We start from the raw sequence: 21998 nt of genomic DNA, 5'->3' as shown, positions 1-21998 counted from the left end.
CCAGAGGGAGGGAGGGCAACACCACCCGTGCAGCTGCAGCCACAGCCACCTTTCTCCACCTGGGGCCGCCTCCATGTACTTGCACTCCCTGCGAGGTAATCCATTATCTTTCCCCACCGTGTGCTCCGGGTGACAGTGACGATGATGCTAGGTGACTGCTACTGCAGCAAGCCAATCCCCCTCTGGCATAGTTTGATCAACTATGTCTACCTATCCTTGATCAACTATGTCCACACCTGAGAAAGGAAGGGGCTAGGACGGCCAAGTGCTCTGACTTCAACTCACTATGGAACTGGAAGTAGATCTGTGGGCCTTCCTTTCTCCCACTGCTTCAACCTCTACACAATTTTCCCCAGGATTCCAATATCTAAGAAACCAGTTATTGTTAAGCCAATTAGCTCGTTCTTTCTCCCCGATTTCAACTGATCAGAACTGCTGAAACCTCTCACTCAAGGGCCCTACAGCTCTCACCACGACTCCAAATGCATCTCCTACCCTTCCCCAGGATCTGCCCTGACCAGGAGACATGCAGGAGGAGACCTCGAGGACGGCAGCCCTGGGCCCTGCCCACACTACTCACAGGGAGGTTCAGCTTGACAGCATCCACAGGCTGCTGGAAAGGCCACGCAAACTGGTGTTTCCATAGTGTCTTGAGCACCACTCTGAGCAGGTATTGCAGTTGGTTGGTCTGCCTCTTGGGCTTGTTAGGGTTGGAGGTCTCCGGGGGCGGGGGGTTGGTGCTGGCTGCGTTGGCTGGCTGGGGTTGGGCCTGGGCCTGCGTTGTAGACATTTGGGAAGTTTCTAGTCCATCCCCCATTACTGGCAGATTTCTCAATCTCGTCCCAGGGCCGCTCTCCGCAGACATGCTAGTGATCCCATCACATTCTTCACCAGGCACTCTACAAAGGAAGAGAAGAGCCCCTGTGAGAGATCAGTCAGCAGATGGGCACCGCTCAGAATGACAAGTCCCTCTGGCTGTGGTCTCCAAGGACTGAGTTCCCTGGTAGCTGGCCAGGTTGGCCAGAGGGGCCACCCCATGCTTTGACTGAAAGGGTTCCAATGTCTCCTCTCCCTAGACTTACCCTCCAGCAGGGAGGAGACCACAAACCAACAGAGGAGGCAGAGTGAGGTGGTGAGAGCCCACTAGGAGCCAGCAAGTGCTCTGGGAACTATGAAGGATGTACAATGAAGCCACGTCTCACAAACCTGCACATCCCTTTTCCCACCTGTAAGCTTTTAGGAGATGCTGCCTGTGTGTGGAAAGGGATGATGTGCAGGCTCCCACATACAACATTTACATTAAAACTGTTTGCATTTATCACACACAAAGCATCAAGCTAAGTCAGTAATTCCATTTGGTGGGCCAGGCAAGGAGAAGCAGGAAGGCCGGGTCTGCCCACCCAGTCCACTGTCAAGTGCTCAGGGCAAAGCCACAAACTTACTAAGAATATTTTCTTGGTAACTTAAATAAGGTTTGCTGAGGAAAGAATCTGCATGTTTACTGCCGATAAAATAAAAATGAATCCATACTAGACCTACCATTTTCTTCTTTTTTTTTTTTTTCATCTTTAGTAATAAACCTAAGAACTCAGTGGAGATATCATTCTGGGATGAACTTTTAGTGGGTCCAGAAGCAGCTTTATGCCTAGCACACACTAGGTACCCTAGCTGCCAGTGAATTACTTTGTGTAATTTATTTAAACCAGGATTACACAAACTTTTTTTGTAAATGCAATTCTGGCAAATAATCCTATTTTAAAAGCTCCAAACGGAGAATTTGCTACATAAAGCAACTCCGTGGACTAGACTGTGGAGATAGGAGGCCAGTGAGATAGGAGAAGACACAGGGACAAATGACACCAGCCACATATCAGCTTGCTGGGAACCTTGGGTCCAGGGTACCAGTCTTGGTCCAGGCACAGATAGATGACAGGAAACACCAAGTGATTGGACACAAGTATTGGTAGAAGGACAGCATCACAGACAAGGAAACACGTCAGTGGGGTTTAAACCCCACTCACATGTAGAGTAGGCTGGAGAGGGCTTCCATGCAGCAGGACCAGCAAGTCCAAAGTCACCGATGGGGACAAGTGTGATGGGGTCAAGAGGAGGAGAGGCCTAAAGGCACTGGGGAAGCCTGGATCCCGGGATGGAGGGTACACAGAGTGAGGCCAAGGAATGCCATGCAGTTTGGTTTCCATGATTAGATTTCTCCTAGAAAGCAGCTCCAGAAACATACAGCTGATGCTGCACACCAAGCACACGCCAGCTGAGTGATGGCAGGCAGGGGCGGGAGCAGCCCAGCCACAAGGACACAGGTGGCCAGGGTGCAGAGCCAAGCTGTCTCAAAAGGAAGCAGACCCTATAAATTTTCCATTAAGTAATGACATTCTGGAAATCTCCAAGCAATGCCCTTGAGGCAAGATGAGGCCAAGGACTTCTAGAACTTCTGGGCTGGGCCACGCTTGTCTCTTTCCAAAAAGACTTGCAGCAAAGCCAAAAGATGAAAACTCATGTGTGCTCTGGGCCAGTGACCACTCTTCTTCACCTTCTCACCAGGCCTAGACAGGCCCTTGAGCCGAGGAAGCTGAATTTTCCTTTTTTTTTTTGGAGACAGGATCTGTCACCCAGGCAATGCAGTGGTGCAATCTTGGCTCACTGCAACCTCTGCCTTCCAGGGTCAAGTGATTCTCCACCTCAGCCTCCCCAGTAGCTAGGATTACAGGCATGTGCTAATATTTGTATTTTTAGTAGAGATGGGTTTCACCATGTTGGCCAGGCTGGTCTCAAACTGACCTCAGGTGATCCACTCGGCCTCCCAAACTGCTGGGGTTACAGGCGTGAGGCACCATGCCCAGCCGGAAGCTGAATTTTCTGTTCACAAGAGGAAAAAAACAGTTTTCTACAGAAAACCTGACTCTTGAACCTTGCCTCATTTGGTGTTTTAAGCCATTGCAAAAGCCAAAACACCCTTCCCTAGCCAGCCAGCTCACAAGTGACGCACAGTAACAGTTAAATCCTCACAACTGCTAACATTGCTTCTGGCCTCATCCCCACTTTACAGATAGGGAAACCAAGGCAGAGAGAAGTACCTGACCCAGGAGTGGAAACACCAGGTCTAAGCAGATAGAGTGGCCCAAAACCTGGCATCTGATTCCTGGGCAGTTCAGTTGGCCTTTGAATTAAGGAAGTCCTCATTAGTGAGCTGCACACACACACCAGAAGTGTCCAACACAGATGGTCGTGACACAGTGGCCGCCATCCTTAACAAAGACACACCCAAGTTCCTGAGGAAAGAAACTGCTGGAGGTTGTCTGTTCAAATGTGAAGGTATGACATGTTCGACACATAAGACAAACCTGGGAGCTAGCTACCAGTACCCCAAAGTTACTTTAAGGAGGCTCTAAAGATAACGAATGAAAGTGACATCTGGCTGGGCATGGTGGCTCGTGCCTGTAATCCCAGCACTTCCGGAGGCCGAGAAGGGTGGGTCACTTGCGGTCAGGAGTTGGAGACGAGCCTGGCCAACATGATGAAACCCCATCTCTATTAAAAACACAAAAAATTAGCTGGGCATGGTGGCCAGCTACTCGGGAGGCTGAGGCCGGAGAATTGCTTGAACTTGGGAGGCGGAAACTGCAGTGAGCCATGACTGTGCCACTGTACTCCAGCCTGGGCAACAAGAGTAAAACTCCATCTCAAAAAAAGAAAAAGAAAAAGAAAAGAAAGTGACATCCCTGGCCCCACAAGGGAGATCACCGTAAGAAGCCTGGGACTTCTGCACCCACTCTGGGCCTGTGCAGCACCTGCACCTCAAGGGACCACAATGACCTATTGCTATGCCCACAGCCTTCCCATGACTACAGGAAAGTATGACCCCTGGGAAACTTCAAGAGCGCACTCTTACTGCAATGACAAGAAACATGAGGAAAAACAACCACTTCTAGTCTGTTATGGGGCAAGAAAGAGAGGTACAGTGAGAAATCCTATGTGAGAGCCAGATGACTTTTCTAAGGCCCAGATTTGATGAGGTCAGCCTCCTTGGGCGAATTCTTCCCACAGCGGTTCCCCTCAACCCCACATTGCCCCAGGCCCCTAGCATCTAGGCTCCAACAACAAGTCAGCCACCGTCACCTTCAGCCTTTGATCTGCTAGCCCTACTGCCAGACAGATGGATGGACGCAGACATAGGCTCACAGACTCTCTCTCTCTCTCTCTCTGGCCCATAGCATCTGGTGCTTCCCTAATCTCCATCTAGTGAGTTCCACGGTCAGCTCCCTAGGAACCTGAAGGCAGGCTCATCTTTATTTCACTTTTATCTTCCCAGCACACAGGAGGTGAACCCTTAGTGACCACATCCAGATTGTCATCCTGGGGCTTCCAGCTCAATCTCAAAGCTCTGGAAAAGGAACACAGTTCACACTCTCACACGGATAATGTGGAGACCACCAGACTCAGTCACTCGCTCAGGCAACAGGTCCTAACATGCCTTGCCCTTAGGACTCAGCGGTTGACATGGCATTCTCCCGAGTGATTAGGCAATACATGGGGTGAATACCGTGGAGGAGAAGGGCAGGGCTGCTCTGGTCATGGATGGGGAGAGGGATCTGCACTGACCCGAGGGACAGGCGGCATCTCTGAAGAAGGAACGGAGAATGAGACTAGAGGCGGTGGAAGAGTGTGTGCGCTTCTTGGTGGGGGTCAGGCAGGCAGCGGCAAGAGAAGGCACGCCTGGCATAGTTAGCCAGGAGACAACATCTTCAAAGTTTTCCGTTGAAAAGATTAAAAAATGCTGCTCCCTCTCCATTTTCATACTGACATGTGGCCAAAAAGCAGGAGCCACCATTTACCACGTTAAGAGTTAGCTGAAGGTCAAGGGAAAGGAAAAGAATTTCGCTTATTGTTTCCAATCCAAAGAAGGCTACATAATCCAACTTGATGTTCTACTTTTTTATCTACTTCCAATAGAAACCCTGTATCATGTTCCCAGTGTAGAAGAAAAGGATGAAGCGAGGTTAGACAATGCTGTAGTTCCCAAACTGAGTGCCCAGGTGCCTTCGGGATGTCATGGTAAACTCGGATGGCATTGCAGGAACTATCAGCACAAGGCAATTGATCATTTCAACACCAGATTGCACTATATTCCTTTCAACAGTGTCACAGCCTGCAACACTTGATCAGCAAGTTGCTGTAATAAAAAACAAAGATTGCCCAGGCACAGTGGCTCACGCCTGTAATCCCAGCACTTTGGGAGGCCATGGCAGGTGGATCGCCTTAAGTCTGGAATTTGAGACCAGCCTGGCCAACATAGTGCAACCCTATCTCTATCCAAAAAAAAAAAAAAAAAAAAAAAAAAAAGGACCCAGGCATGGTGGTGTACACCTGTGTTCCCAGCTACTCAGGAGGCTGAGGCAGGAGAATTACTTAAACCCAGGAGGTGGAGGTTGCAGTGAGCAGAGATGGCGCCACTATACTCCAGCCTGGGCAACAGAGCAAGACTCCGTCTCCAAAACAAACAAACAAAAAGCAAAGGTCATATAAAAATCAACATGAACACCGGTAATCCCAGCACTTTGGGAGGCCGAGGTGGGCGGATCAAGAGGTCAGGAGACCGAGATCATCCTGGCTAACACGGTGAAACCCCAACTCTACTAAAAATATAAAAAATTAGCCAGGCGTGGTAGCAGGCGCCTGTAGTCCCAGCTACTTGGGAGGCTGAGGCAGGAGAATGGCATGAACCTGGGAGGCGGAGCTTGCAGTGAGCCAAGATAGCACAACTGCATTCCAGCCTGAGAGACAGAGCAAGACTCCATCTCAAAAAAAAAAAAAAAACATCGACATCAACAGGAAATGCAGGTAGTGACATCCAACCTGGTTCTAAGGTTTGAGGATTTGTGCAGCATCCAACAGGCAGACACATCCTATTAGAAAGTAACTATGGGCCAGGCATGGCGGGCCACACCTGTAATCCCAGCACTCTGGGAACACGAGGTGGGCGGATCACTTGAGGTCAGGAGTTTGAGACCAGCCTGCCAATCTGGTGAAACCCCATCTCTACTAAAAATACAAAAAAATCAGCCAGGTATGATGGCGCATGCCTGTAATCCCAGCTACTCCAGAGGCTGAGACAGGAGAATCACTTGAACCCGGGAGGTGGAGGTTGCAGTGAGCCGAGATTGTGCCACTGTACTCCAGCCTGGGCAACAAAGCAAGACTCTGCCCACCCCCGCCGCCAAAAAAAAAAAAAAAAAAAAAAGTAACTATGGTTATGTAAGGATAAAATATATATTCCTTTGTTTTTTTTCAGACAGCTACACAGTTGTTGAGACATTGGTACTTATTCTGCTGCTTGTGCTTAACCACCTAATAAACAATATTGTTGGCTATTTCCTTTGGCCTGAGAGCATCATAGAAAAAACTGAGACGTTTAAGGATGTTGTGAACCAAGAAAATTTGGGAACCTCTGGGTTAATGAAAATAAAAATGTAAATTTTCCCTCTAAATTCATAGACCTCTGATTAAGCATGCCTGTTTTTGAGACGGAGTTTTGCTCTTGTTGCCCAGGCTGGAGTGCAATAGCGTGATCTCTACTCACTGTAACCTCTGCCTCCCAGGTTCCAGCAATTCTCCGGCCTCAGCCTCCTGAGTAGCTGGTATTACAAGCATGCGCCTCCACGCTTGGCTAATTTTGTATTTTTAGTAGAGATGGGATTTCTCCATGTTGGTCAGGCTGGTCTCAAACTCCCAACATCAGGTGATCCGCCCACCTCGGCCTCCCAAAGTGCTGGGATTATAGGCGTGAGCCACCGCACCCAGCTAAACATGCCTGTTTTCAAACATGTTCTTTGCAATCATAATATTTAAGTGAATTTTGGGAAAATGTTAGGGATAGACAGTACTTAACAGAGAACACAACTGTAATGTTTTATAACTTTGAGCAGGAAACAAATTGTTTCCTTGGACTAACTTTATTTACAATCTAGTCAATAGTTGAGACAAATTAGAAATCTAACAAAAGATGTAGAAAACAAAAAATCCAAAACCAGTTCAGAAAGTTTCAACACTTTCTGCAATGATGGAGTTCCTACTTGCAAAGTGGATGGCAGCAAGCCCTCTTCACTGGCATCCTCCATCAAATCATAGTTCTCTCCACCGCCCACCCCAATTAGCTCCTATCCTTCGAAGGGGCTTTCAGGGTCTCCAGACAGGCTTTGTTCTGAGCCCACTCATCACAAAGAAGCCTGGCCCCAAGCAACCTGTTCCCAGACCAGGAAAGGAGATTAGAAAGCAGGACAGAGATAGATACAGACATTCAGGGCAGGCTTAGTTCTGGGGCTCTAAAGGCAAGCCAGAGAGGAAAAGAGAAAGACCACAAACAACTGCCCAGAATCTGCTGATTGCTGGAGATTCAGTTTCCAGTTCCGTCCATCACAAGTCACTGAAAAAACCAATGGGTTGAGACCAGCTATACTTTGTATTTGTAGTTCTACCTGAAGTCCTGGCCTCCCAGCGGACCCCTTGAAACCCAGTAATTCTGCCTTTATTCTGTCTGGTCTGTTCAGACTCACCCCTCTCCTAAAGTGATGGAGCACACAGGCAGAAAGATGCCAGGGAAGGCAGGAGCAGTTGCCAAGACGATGGCTGGTTAAACCACACTTAGAAGAGCTTTATGCAAGCCATCATCACACTGACCTGCACTAGGGCCTAGAAGAGCTCCACAGGAGGTACCTGCCACTTCTTGAGCTGATGCTGTTATCCAGCACTTCATCTGTATTGGCTTAGTTATCCACACAGCAACCCTAAAAAGCAGGCTGCGACTTTATCATCTTCATCATCATCCCCAGGGTGACAGAGGCAGAGTGGATGGTGGCCTGGTTGGCTGGATGTCACTTGGAACAGCATGTGCTTCAAGTCCTCTGCTCCACAGCTGTCTCCACTCACCAAGCACAGTGGCAACACCCACGAGGGGCAGAGGCCCAGTCATCCCACACGGGTCTTTGGCTTGGCCAGCAGCACCACACTTTGCTGTACCCATCAATGGCCTGCCTTCTCCGCAGAAGCGGCTGAGTGCCATGTGGTCCAAAAGCTGGGTCTTAAGTCAGACTTCTAGAAGTAGTAGTTCTAAAGAATTTCATCCTCGTAAACAAATCAGAGCCAAGACCTCTCCCTGCAGCACCTGGCCATCTGCTTACAATGAGACATATCCCGTGTCATAGGTGAAATCTAAAACATACCATCCTGCTGAAGCCATGAGGTGTGGGGGCAAGGGGAAGGGACACCAAGTTGTCATTTACACTTCTCAAGCAGTAAGATGCCTGAGGGGACATGGCTTAAATTTGTTTTATTCCACACAGACTGCCAGCCAATGCCAACTGACTACAGCCCCTCATGAAATCACAAGTTCACAGTCACACATACCCTTCAGGTAGAGGAGGTCACCTCTCCACTGCTCCAAGGCTCTTGTATAAACAATCATTTTCAGGGAATGCTAGATTCTGCCCAGGGACAAAAAACAAGAGGATGAGGGACCCTGACTGGTAAAAACCTGGTAATTTCTCAATACAATTCAATTAACAGCAATTTACATCTTATCTTGTCCTAGAAACATCTTTGCTGAAATGCTGATTACACAACATCAATATTAGAAGGTCTATTCCCCTCCTAGGTGCTAGAGTGGCGGCTACTTCAAATTCAAGACAGTGGCTTAACTGTGCAATCTGTGTCAGTGGGGAAGCACAAACAGGATTACTTTTCCATCTGACCGGCTCAGGCAGCTGGTGAAAACAGCACTTGTGTCATCAGCCAGACTGCGCCGCCTGGAGCCGGGCCAGTGGCCATGCGCCGAGGCAGCTCTTAGAGGCCTTAATCCTCCTTCATGCAGCGTGTATACACCCCGCCCCCACCCCTTGGACCAGCCAAGTGGTGGGGCCCCATTACCTCTTGACTCTGCAGTACCCCAGACCCTGCAGCTTGCCTTGGATCAGACAAGCCAAGGCAGAGATATACCAGCCTTCCTGCTAGGGGAGAGTGTGAGCCACACTCAAGCTCTCTGTTCCCCACTGGAGGGGACACAGGCACACAAGGATCTTGCAGCCAGGAGGACCAGGAAACTGGGCAGGACACAATCTCACCAACCAGAATTCCAGTCTCTCTGCTTTTGAAACTCATCAGCAGGCTAATTAAACTAGTAGCACTGAAAATGCTGCAGCATCTTTTCCCTGCAAAAGCTGCCAGCAGCTGGAGGGACAAGTGCCTCAGGTACAGTGAAAGGATCCATTGTTACATGTGGGTTACATCATGTTGCTGATGGTTAAATCTGGGCGGATGGATTCACGAATGTAAAATGTTCCTGTGAGAAGCATGTAGCAAAAACAAAACAAAACTTTGACATGGACAAGATCAAAACTGTTGGGTTGGCCGGGCATGGTGGCTCACGTCTATAATCCCAGCAATTTGGGAGGCCGAGGCGGGTGGATTGCCTGAGCTCAGGAGTTCGAGACCAGCATGGGCAACACAGTGAAACCCTATCTCTACTAATATACAAAAAATTAGCCAGGCATGGCGGCATGCACCTGTAGTCCCAGCTACTCAGGAGGCTGAGGCAGGAGAATTGCTTGAACTTGGGAGGCAGAGGTTGCAGTGAGCCGAGATAGCGCCACTGCACTCCAGCCTGGGCAACAGAGCGAGACTCCATCTCCAAAACAAACAAACAAACAAACAAACAAACAAACACTGTTGGGTTAAAATGTATTCCAGCAGGGGCAGGCTAGGCTAGGCCAGACAGCAAATATTGTCAGCTGTGCAGGACAAACGGCCTGTTAAAATACTCCATTCTGCCATCATCATAAAATGAAAGCAACCACAAATAATCCTGAAACAAATGAGCCTCACTGTGTGCCAATAAAACTGACTGGCCTGCAGGCCATAGTTTGCAGCCCATTCCATAGACTTCTAGACTTTGTGAAGGTGAGAGAAAGTGATGTTACATTAGAAATGCAGGATGCAAAATTACAGATGAAATTAGGTAACAATGCCAGGTGGGTGGGCACAAAGACCCACAGAATGAAGGTGGTGGCAGGTGTGTGGATGACACCTACTTACACTGAAAACCAACCAACCACTCGGCACACATGTAAAAACTACTCAGTCTCTATGCAATCTATCCCCTTTCACAAGCCCGTACTGGCCTCTTGGTGTCTGTCCACTTCTACCTGGTAAGTTGGCCCTTCAGGCACTACACCTGGCCAAATTACAGGCTGAAAGATTATGAGAGAAATGTCATTAATTCAAGCTATGCATTCCCACTGACGCAGCTGTGCCCTTCACAGGTTAAGAGTGGCATTTTCTCCTTGTTGACTCCTTTAAAGCCATTTCCTCATCTCCTTTACCTGTTTTCACTTTACACCTTTTCAGCTATTCATCTTTTTCAACAGAGCTGTGGGGTATGTGGCACTGAGATTCATCCGCACCATAATATGAAACACAGCTGGACGTGCTGGCACACACAGTCCCAGCTCTTAGAAGGCTGAGGTGGGAGCACTGCTTGAGCTCAGCGAGGCTGCAGCAGTTAAGCTATGATCATGTCACTGCACTCCAGCCTAGGCGACAGAGTAAGACTGTTTTTTAAAATAATAATAAATTAAATAATTAAATTATGAAACACAATGTGACATGACTGTGATTTTGTGGATTAAAACCCTGCTTTGAGAGAGACTCCAAGATGGCCAGGGAGCAATGCAGATCACAATGTAGGGGCTGGCAGTGAGCTGGGCACTTTGCTCTGCTTAAGAGGGGTGTTTTCCTAGGAGGAAGGAAACACAGGGGACACACTGATGAATGAAAGACTACAAAGGCAGCAAGAGTGGGAGAGGAAGTTCACTTCTTAGAGGGCACGAAGAATTAAAATGAGAAGAAAGTTTAAGAGTGAAAAACAGGTTTAGTTAAACTCAGCTGATAATACAGTCTTGGGCTGCCCCTGGTGTCAATCAGAAAATTTCTCTGGATGACATCACACTGGTCTTCTGAAATTTTCCCATTGCAAACAAAAGCATAAAAACTAAGCTCATAATCCTCATTTAAATTCAAAACTATAAAAATTTCCTATATACCAAACACCAGGGAAACATGTTATGCCAACTCTATGTGAGTGGTCAAGATCACACCCTTTGGGAATTTGGGAAGCCAAGAGGGAGATGAGTGAAATGCAAACGACAATTTGCATTGTTCATGACCACAATGCCTGTGGCTGAAGTGTTCCAAAATACATCAGCTTAACACACAGTCAGTCCTGTTATGTGTACGTGGAAACAACACTGAACTCCTCAAACAGATCCACGAGTGGGAAAGGTGACATTCCAATCAACTGCTCTAATTTCACCCAGTGGGAAGCAGCCCGGGTGAGTAAGCAAGAGTGTATCACGCCTCTAAGTTTCTTCTCAAAGCAGCAGAGAAGCAGCTGACTCAAGGTGTCCCTGGAACCTGCCTACACTCACTGGGGACACAAAAGGGAACAGGGCTGGCACAAGTGCTTCTAGAGACACCATGACCCAACACCCCCACCAGCAACATTTTAGCCATGACTACCAAGAGCCCTTGCTGGGTGGGAAAGCCAAACTAGACCTTTGATGGGCACGAGGAGAGACGGAGCCAGGAACAGACACATGCATGAAAAGCAATAGCACACACTGACTAAGGGTCCAGAGATATCGGAGCCTGGGTATCTCGATGAAGAGCTGATGTTAATGGGATGATCTTTTCTTCAAAGATATTACCCTGGGCACTTCATTGTGATTTTAAGAGAAAGATCTGGAAAAAACGTTACACCAGTCAGTATCTAGACACTCTCAAGAAATGGCTTCAGACAAGATGACTTTTCTTCTCATCTTACCCTCACCACTCATCAGGTACAGAATGCAATCTATGGGGATCCGGAGGAGAAACGGCATCACTTTTCTTGAAGAAAAGGGAATGCAGAATGTGACGCTAAATTAATGTCAGAGCTTCCAGCTTCCAAAGACCCCAAGTCCCTGGCTGACAAAGCAGGAACTGAAGACTGACCCAAGACCCAAAGATGACCAGTCAGTGAGAGCTGACAGTGTCTCAAGTGCTGGATTTATATCTGATACACACCCCCAAGGGTACACAAAAGGCCATTCCTACAACTTTACAGAAGCCTTTGATGGTCAATGCCGTCCTAGGGAAATAGGCCAAGGGGTCCCCACCTTCCAGGCAACATTAACTTCACTTTCAGGTCTCTTCCCTTAGGTAAAAGCAAGCCACCCAGATAATCCATTCCATGCACTGCTGGGAGGCCCTCCACACACATTCAGTGTCTACTTCTGTCCAGACAATTGAACTGAATCTGCTGGACAGGGATGCTTGGAAGTAAACAGCTGTCATCCTCTCATCTCAGTAACTTTCAGAATGTAAAGGAGCAGAATAAAATGGAACCCACACCATTTCAGACGACAACAGCTAAGGAAGCAAAAAACTTGGCAGGCATAATCACTTTGTGAGAACCATGTTCTTGTTTGCCCTTAATTCCATCTAACTTCCACAAAGTAAATAACCCACAGAAGTCAAGCAGCCCAACTCTCACACTGACAGGCGACTGCATGGAGGTGCTGGAGAGAAAAGACACAGAGCATGCCTCATCTCCTCACTGCGCACACCCTTCCTCCTGTCTCCACCCTTGCAGGCAGCAGCCACTCACAGAGCAGCCCTGGGTGCTGTGCCACAGGGGAGCCTCGGATGCAGCCAAGCTGGCATCTTGCAGACTCAAGAGTCCATCATACAACCTAAGTTCACTCCCCTGCAGATGTGGCCAGCTTGTCCTTTGAGTCCACTGAGGAGTAACAACCACTCAACTGGTAAGGAACTTTCAGACCAACAGAAACCAAAACCCAGGGCAGCGACTATTACACTTGTATGGAACCTGTGGCAGTCCCTAGGAACGCCTCACCACCTTTCTACTAAAAATCTAAAAATCAGGAGTTCAGGCCTAGCCTGGGCAACACGGCAAAACCGTGTCTCTACCAAAAATACAAAAGATTAGCCAGGCATGGTGGTGCACGCCTGTGGTCCCAGCTACTCTGCCCAGCTACTCGGGAGGCCAAGGAGGGAGGATCGGAGCCTGGGAGACAGAGGTTGCTGTGAGCTGAAATCACACCAATGCACTCCAACTTGGGTGACAGAGTGAGAACCCGTCTCAAAGAAAGAAAAAAAAAAAATCTAAGGATGTAGAAATAAGGTGCATCATACATAAATAAAGCCTTAGAGGGTCTAGCATACAGAATGAAAAAATTTAAAAAAGTGCACATCCCTGAATAGAAAAGAGATGGCAAAATAACATAACTTTGGCTAATTTTTATTACTACTTTTTACATTTGTTTTATCCAACTCCCTGAAATACCATCAACATAGTTATCAATCAGGAACTAAAGGGAAAAAATACTTTAAGGAGGACTTAAATGGCCAGGGGTCGGGGTGGGGGAGGGGGGGCGCGAAGCACTGCAGGAGAGACACCTGGCTTAGTCAGGATGGTGTCCACTCTGAGTTTAGTAACCGCTTTAGGAGGCGTGTGTGGGGAGAGCCAGAGAGCAACACGCTGGCAGCATGAGGCCCACTGGCCTCCCTTAGCTCCCTAAGTCATTCCCAGGTTCTCCCAGATGCCATGCTAGGCTTGCCTCATCCAGGGAGGGAGCCACATCAAGGAGGTGCCCCATTACCCTCTCCTAAGTCCCAATACCCTCCCACCAATTCTTCCCACGCCTCTGTCCTATGGACCTAAGGCCAAAAACCAGACAAAGCGGACAAAGGTCTTTCCTCAGGTATCCAGTAACACAAATCAGTCCAGTCCCCTCCACCCCGAGCAGATGAGAAAAGCAGCATAGCCCCTTCTAACATGCGCCTGCGCCTGCCTAACATGGAGGAGCCAACACAGTGCTGCAGCAAGACCATCATCAGGCACCGTGGTACTCACAGGCTGGAGACCTTATTAGCACAGAAGATGAGAAAGAGACTTCAGCAGCAGAGACAGGGAAGTAATAGGGACATCAGGTGGAGGGTATGGGAGAGGAAGGTGGCTGCTGCATGGAGGAAGTGAAACTCCATACTTGCACATCTGCGCATGTCCAACAGAAATATAATGTGGCTACTCATGCCATTTTAAAGTTTCTAGGAGCCACATTAACAGAGAAAGCAGGTATGCTTACCCAAAATACCATTTCAACATGTAAACATGTAACATTTTTTTCCTTACTAAATCTGTGAAATCTAAGTGTGCATGCCTCACAGTCACAGCACAATTCAGGTGCTAAATTTTCACCCAAAATATGTGATCTGTATTTAGATTCCATAAAACTTGCAGCTGAAAAAGTAGATTCACATACCCGAGGTGTCCCCAACATATCTGGATGTTTTTCATTAGCTAAATTGAGCATCAGCTTTGAAAATTAATTAGAATTTGATTAAAGTAAAAATTCATTTCCTCGGTAGCACTAGCCACATTTTTTGATGCTCAAGAGCCACGTGGGGTTAGTGATGACCTCACTGTGAAAATCTAAGAGGTTTCACTGGCTAGGAGGCCAAGGGCAGGCATTTTAGGAACTTTGCTCTGGGGCCACAGGGATGGGGAATACTACACATTCAGGCTGGTTAGATCCCAGTCAGTTTCCACACCTACCACTTTTATCACCCACAGATCCATCCACCTGTGCTTTAAATCAACCTGCTCAACTAAAATATATCTATTTAAAAGAAAACATTAACATAGCATTAGTGTTAATACTAATGCTATGATGTGTGAACCTGTGTGAATGGGGGAAACATGGGAAATCTCAACGTTGGATACAATAATTGTTGAGTTTCCTGTATGCAAAAAAATGTTTATGCGGTTTTAGAGGACAATGCCTTTATTCTTTTTTTTTTTTAAAGACACAGTAAAAACTTTAATAATCTTGTTTTTATTATGGTAAAATTTATGTAACATAAAATTTACCAATTTAACCATTTTTTACTGTATAGTTTGGTGACGTTAAGTACATTCACGCTACTATGCAACCACTATCTAGCTCCGGAACTTTTTAATTTATGTATTTATTTTTTTTAAAGATGGGGTCTTGCTATGTTGCTCAGGCTCGTCTCAAACTCCTGGGCTCAAGCAATACTCCTGCCTCAGTCTCCCAACGTGCTGGGACTACAGATGAGCCACCACAAGTGAGCGTTTCAGAACTCTTTCATCTTGCAAAACAAACTCTGTTACCCATATATTCACTAAACACTAACTCCCAATCCCTGCCTCTGGCAACCACCATTCTGCTTTCTGTCTCTATGGAAGTGACTCCTATAGGTACCTAGCATGAGTGAAATCACAAAGTATTTGTCTTTTTGTGGCTGTCGTATTTCACTTGGCATAATGTCATCTAGGTTCATCCACATTGTAGCACCTCTGAATTTCTTTTTTGAGACAGTCTCCCTTTGTCACCCAAGCTGGAGTGCAGTGGTACAATCTAGGCTCATTGCAACCTCCACCTCCTGGGTTCGGCGATTCTTGTGCCTCAGCCTCCCAAGTAGCTGGGACTACAGACACGTGCCACCATGTCTGGCTAATTTCTGTATTTTTAGTAGGGACGCAGTTTCACCAAGTTGGTTAGGCTGATCTCGAACTCCTGACTTAGGTGCGCACCTTGGCCTCCCAAAGTGCTGGGATTACAGGCGTGAGCCACTGCACCTGGCCTGAATTTCATTCCTTCTTAAAGCTGATTAATACTTCACATTCTGCCGATCTATCCATCCATCAATGGACACAGGTTGCTTCTATAATACCTTTTGGCTACTGTGTATAGGGTGCTATGAACATGGGCATACAAATGTATGTTTCAGTCCCTGCTTTCAAAGAGAATGCCCTTAAGAAATGTTTGCTTAAGTACACAGAGGTAGTATCACATCTACAACTTACTTTAAAAGGATTTATGGGGGGCCGGGAAGGATTGCTTGAAGCCAGGAGTTTGAGGCTGCGGTGAGCTATGATCTGCCCTCCAGACTGGGTGACAGAGCAAGACTACGTCTCAAAAAATAATAAATAAAAATAAATAGAAGGAGAGGAGTGAAACACAGGATCCAGTTATAAACTTGGACAATCACCCATCAAAAATCGGCTCCTTCCCAGAAGCTGTTTACGAGGCACAGGCAGAATTCACCTGAACTACAGACGCTGCCCTAAGCCCATCCACACCCTTGGCTGGCTTCTCCTGCTGGTGTGCAGTGCACAGAACAGCTTCACAGTCTTCCCTTGTTTTTACCAAAGCAGCCGAGCAGCTGGTGCTACACAGGCCAGTGCGCTGCCCAGCAGACACGCAGGGCTGCCGAAGGGAGGAAGTCAACGCCTGAGGGTGGCCACTAAGCCCAGTGGCGGATGCCTGCCCCAGCAGATGGAGGAGGGCTGAGTTCTAAGCACACTACTCTGTGAATGGCATGAATGAGCTCTTTCACTGGCACCAGAGAGAACACGCAACAGTACCATCTGCTGAGGGGAGGGAAAGTTCAGAGGAGCAGGCACCGACCCCTCAGCCTTCCACAGCCACCAGGTCCCCACTGTGTCAAGGTGGCTGTTAACACTCAAGCCCCCTCCTCCACCCCTGAACATGAGAGCTAAACAAAGTCAGCTACAGTCTCTTGGTCCATAACAACCTAGGGAAAGCAAACTACAGAACCACATTAGAAATGCTTCACGTCTTCTACCTCAAAATACCTTTGTTCAGCAACCCCACTCCCCGATCGAGGCCCCACAGTTCTGTTTTCTGGGTTCTGACAACTAGTGCCCCAAGCCAGAGGCCAGGCCCTAAAGAGACAACCTAGGCAGGCTTGAGATGTTTCTCCCACGACCTTTCCAAATGATTCCAGTAGAAAGCTAGACTCCTTAGCTACTTAAAATCAGAAAACAGCTGGGTGCGGTGGCTCACGCCTGTAATCCCAGCACTTTGGGAGGCCGAGGCGGGTGGATCACCTGAGGTCAGGAGTTCGGGACCAACCTGACCAACATGGAGAAACCTCGTCTCTACTAAAAATATAAAACTGGCCGGGCGTGGTGGCACATGCCTGTAATCCCAGCTACTCAGGAGGCTGAGGCATGAGAATCGCTTGAACCCTGGAGGCAGAGGTTGCGGTGAGCCGAGATCGCGCCACAGCACTCCAGCCTGGGCAACAAGAGCAAAATTCCGTCTTAAAAAAAATAATAAAATAAATTAGAAAATAGATGGGCATTACTTCCCCACTCAAAACCACTCTCAAGGTAGCTAGCTTAGTGCAAAAGTAATTGCGGTTTTGATCCAAAACAAAAACAAAAACAAAAACAAAAACAAAACAGCAGTTACTTTTGCACCATCCTAATAGATCTGATGAAATCAGGAGATTGGAAGCTAGGAAAGATGTGGCTCACAAGCAATGGGAGAAGCGTGCTTGTAAGGACACTGGAGCCCCCCAGCCTCTGGGTTCTGCCCACGGGGCACCACCCACAGCCAGGTCCCTGCCTGCATAGACAGGAAGGAAAAGGGGGCCACTTCACAGGGTGCTACAGGCCTTTCAGCAAGGGGCTCAGGTGAGGGAAGGCTTTCCAATGAAGCAGCCTGAAGGGCAAGGAGTAATTCACATTTTTGTTTTAGTTCTTGGAGAGGTTTGGTTTCAAGGCAGGATAGACACATTAAAAACCATATGACTGCCTTGGGCTTAAGGGTAGGGCAGAAGGTCACACGCTGGGCACATGAACCCCTAATGACAGGTGTGTGTACTTCTGAAACCCAGAAAATGAAATCCCTAAGGACTTTACTGAGGATCCATTGGGGATTAAAAAGAAGCTCCCATCGAGGCCTCCCCCTGCTCGAATCACATTTAACACCAAGAGTAAGTTGACTGACATGTGGATTATTAGAAGTGTATTCAAAGTCAATGTTAAAAAGTTAGTACTATACCATTTCAATTCTCTTCAAAACGCAGCACTGACTTAGAATGGAATTTTCGATGTGCCTCCACTAATCCTGTTACCATGTTAGAACACAGAAATAGAATTTGTTCCCTTGGCGTTCACTGGTTGCCATAGAAATCAAAATGCATTATATTTTCAGGTGAAGAAATGCATCATGAGTGCTGAAAAAGAAAAACTCTCATCAAATCCAGTACAAACTCAAACCACCCCTTTAATAACAAATGGGTGCAAGTATAAACCCAGAACACCACCCAAACAGATGTGTTCCAGCCCTGGGGAAGCAATTTCATTCATTTCAACATACAGAACACTAACCCATAGAAAGATGCTCTAGGCAAACAGCTAATCTGGCTAGGCTGGGACTCTGCCTCAGATGGTAAAGCTCACAACACACACACCCGCTTCTCATCTAAGCCTGCAGTTTTCATGTTTCCAGTGTGTTCCATCTCATGCCCATATGTATGAAAACCTAAGTGTACCCCCTCTTCCCTCATCAACACAGGCTCCCTCAGGAGTTGGTTTTGCTATCTCTACGGGATGACATACAGGCTATTATAAATTTGATTTCAACCCAAGGAAACATTTGAGAGGTTTTAAAAAGCGTTCTTCATAAACGAAAAAGAAAATAAAAAAGTCTATTGCATTAAAGACACATATGGTATTTTTTTTACTGGTCCCAGATGGAAAGAAGTGGGTATGATGGCATTTCAGACCCTGCAACACCCCCAAGTCAATGGGTTATGGTAACTGTGACCTGACCATTGCTTATTACCCACCACCACCACCACCCCGATCCTGTTCCTAACATGTGTTTACTGGGCCTGCTCCTGACTTGCTATGCCCTGCTCCTGGAGTGGGCCTATAAGGAGATAGTGTTAAGGTAAAGAACAGACTGCAAATCAGCTCCTAGTTGAGGCTAGACAAGCAGCAGGTGCCTGGGGATGACTCAGTATCCCCATCATTTGAAATGTTCCTGGTTTAGGTGAAAATACTGGGAGTTCTGACTCATCCTACTAGATCTCTTGGGAGACTGTGGGCTCAGGAGATTCAACACAAAGACATCTGCCCTTGTGGGTTCACAGGAACAGATAGACAATCAAGAATGAAAATAATAACTAAAATTAGGAGATGGTAAACCCTATGGAAAAAAGAAATGTAGGCGGCAGATGGGATGGCACTTTTAAAATTCCTACACCTTATGACTTTCACAAGTGAGGCTCTGTGGTTCCTAATCTCTTCTCATTGCCTCCATATTATGCACTGAACAGGATAACAGTCCACCCAGAGAATACACTTTCTCCACTGGAACATCTCATTTATGTGCAAATTGCTCTAAAGCTGGTTCCCCTGATATATAACTATTTTGAACATGGGCTTGTGGCTTACTTAAAACCACAGCTTCCATTTGGTGATAGCATCTTTATACTATCATCTTTAAAGATAATGAAAAAGGACTAAATATGCCTTTGAAAATTAATGTACTTATATAAAAGAGCAGCTCATTAAGCAATCCCATACGACTTCAGTGGTTTGCATGCTGTACTACTTTGCCTAGACATTGATTATAAGAAGCTTCTGTATATTTTCCTGAGTCAAACGAAGGTTCAGTCATCCTTGACTCTACCCCTCAGGCAGGTTATGATGTCAGCAACCCTTAGGTTTACATTGTTACAGCCAAAAGGATGGTAATTCCTTCCAGTATACCAGTTATTTTGCTAGGTAGTGACAAAACGATTCCCTAAGTAAACTGTAAGCAGTGCTGAACGATAGCCACTCAGCTAATCAAAGCCACATTTTTCATTTCACCAATATGTTCCACCTTTAATTGGGGAAGCAAGCCAAAAGGAGACCCCCTAGTTATCACATCCCACCATACTTAATGATCCCACCCTGGTGTTCTCTGTATCCTGGAATTCTCAGAAGTTACATAGCTCTCATAGGCCAAAGGCAAAAGAGCTTCATTTCACAGCCATCTGGAGGTGCCTTCATGACACTCAATTATGGCTGCAGACTCAGATGACTTATCTCCACCCCAAAGGGTCTGTCTCTGCTGCTGGAAATGCTGGACCCAGAAGCCCTTGGCATTAATTTGGACCACACAATGGACTATGGGGAAAACTACCTGCCTAATAGGGCATCGTGAGCAAATGAGAAAACACCTGTAGATGTTTCTGTGAAAAGCCTGGGCTGGGCGCAGTGGCTCACGCCTGTAATCCCAGCACTTTGGGAGGCCGAGGTGGGCAGATCATGAGGTTAGGAGATCGAGACCATCCTGGCTAACATGGTGAAACCCCATCTCTACTAAAAATACAAAAAATTAGCCGGGCATGGTGGCAGGCGCCTGTAGTCCCAGCTACTGAGGAGGCTGAGGCAGGAGAATGGTATTAATCCGGCAGGCGGAGCTTGCAGTGAGCCGAGATGGCACCACTGCACTCTAGCCTGGGCAACAGATTGAGACTCCGTCTCAAAAAAAAAAAAAAAAAAAAAAGCCTGAAACATCCCCATACTAAAAGTCTAGTTTTAGGTCTCACAATTTCGGATGTGAAAGGATTGCAGCAACAGAAGGAGGGTAACTCTGCTCACACTGCTGGTAGTTAATGTCCTACTCTCTTAACTCCTCTTGTAGTTAAGTGCCCCTGAAAGGGTGCTTCCTGCCAGACCACACCAAGTGTACACCTGGGTGTCTCCACAACAGCCGACTACTGTCGATGCCAAAAGTTCAAGGAGGCCAATGGCAGCACCGCCCAAAACAGTGACATCCAGGCTGAAAGAAAAAAAAAATAAGCTCATCTTTAACTCAAATAAAGATTAGCTGAACCTCAGGTACTAATATAAAAACCGAAGCTAAAAAACAAGCCTGAAACCATACAGTTCGCTTGTTAAAGACACTAGAGTGGTTATTTTAAGGGCTCCTGGCTACCTGAGCCCAAACCAGAAGTCCCAGGAGGGTGGCACTGGGTAGACCCAGCAGGGTGGCACCGGGTAAGGCCACCGGCAGGCTTATCTCAGTTCCCAGTACACCAGATCATAAGCAGACCATTAAAAGGAGAGTAGCAGTTAAAGGCACAAGACAGGAAGCAACAGCTGGCAACTCGATAGCAGGAAAGCAGACAGCTATGTCCTCCTGCCAAAAGAAAAATCAGCCAAAAATTTAACCGCCATGGCAGAGTGTAAGAGCTTTAGCCGACTCGTGCAGGCACCACTCGTTACAGTCTCTGGTGGATATGACTGATAGTAAGGTGTCCCCAAACTAGCGACCCCGAAGGGGTAAAGCATACCTATATTTTAAATGTTTATTGTAAAATATACAGAACCTAAAATCCGCCATGTTAACCATTTTTAGGTGTACAATTCAGTGGCGTTAAGTACATTTACACTGTTGTGCAACCATCATCACTATCCTCCTCTGGAACTTTTTCATCATTCCAAAAAGAAACTCTACCCACTAAACAGTAACTTCTTAATCCTCCTGCTCGTGGTAACCACTATTTTTTGTCTATGTATTTGACTATTTTTGGTATCTCATGTAAGCTGAATCACAATTATTTGCCCTTTTGTGTCTGGCTTCTTTCTCTAAGCATAATGTCTTAAGATTCATCCAAGTTGTAGCATGTGATATTGTGAAATACATATTTGGTCTTCACTGTTTCCTGGCATACAACTCCTTGGAATCCCCAAAATGCTAAGTGTCTTTTTGTATGCTAATGAGTAGACTGAGGGCTGGGGGCTCCTGGATAGCACAATCAGGAACAATTAAGAAATGGAGCACCATGCTAGGACATACCATGAGTCTGAGTTTTCTCAAATGTAACGATTTTCTCATACTCTGAAACTAAACATTTCTGTGTTGAGCAAAACATAAACGCCAAGGCGAAATGTTCTTGTTCCCTTGCATTTTCTGCAGCTGTAACTGATAAAGGTTTGGACGTGCAGTTCACAGCAGAGGAGAGAGACTGTGGCTGCTCTGGACACATCTGGAGGACAGGCACCCAGCCCTCAAGATGCTGCCTGCCAACTA

The 21998-nt window shown here is 46.9% G+C and overlaps 1 protein-coding gene across 2 annotated transcripts in view; it reads right to left on the bottom strand.

Annotated features, from left to right (window-relative positions):
• Positions 1–21998, bottom strand: part of BRD4 (bromodomain containing 4) — a 98905-nt gene that overhangs the window by 37790 nt on the left and 39117 nt on the right. For both annotated transcript variants that reach the window (XM_030820575.1, XM_030820576.1), the window contains exon 2: positions 581–899. In XM_030820575.1, the coding sequence (XP_030676435.1) occupies positions 581–865 (285 nt within the window). In that variant the 5' untranslated portion in view covers positions 866–899. The remainder of the gene's footprint in view (positions 1–580; positions 900–21998) is intronic.

The sequence above is a fragment of the Nomascus leucogenys genome, chromosome 10 (genome assembly GCF_006542625.1).
Source record: "Nomascus leucogenys isolate Asia chromosome 10, Asia_NLE_v1, whole genome shotgun sequence".
Lineage (NCBI taxonomy): Eukaryota > Metazoa > Chordata > Mammalia > Primates > Hylobatidae > Nomascus > Nomascus leucogenys.
Note: the sequence above shows the minus strand (reverse complement) of the source record. Positions and strands in the feature narration are given on the sequence as shown.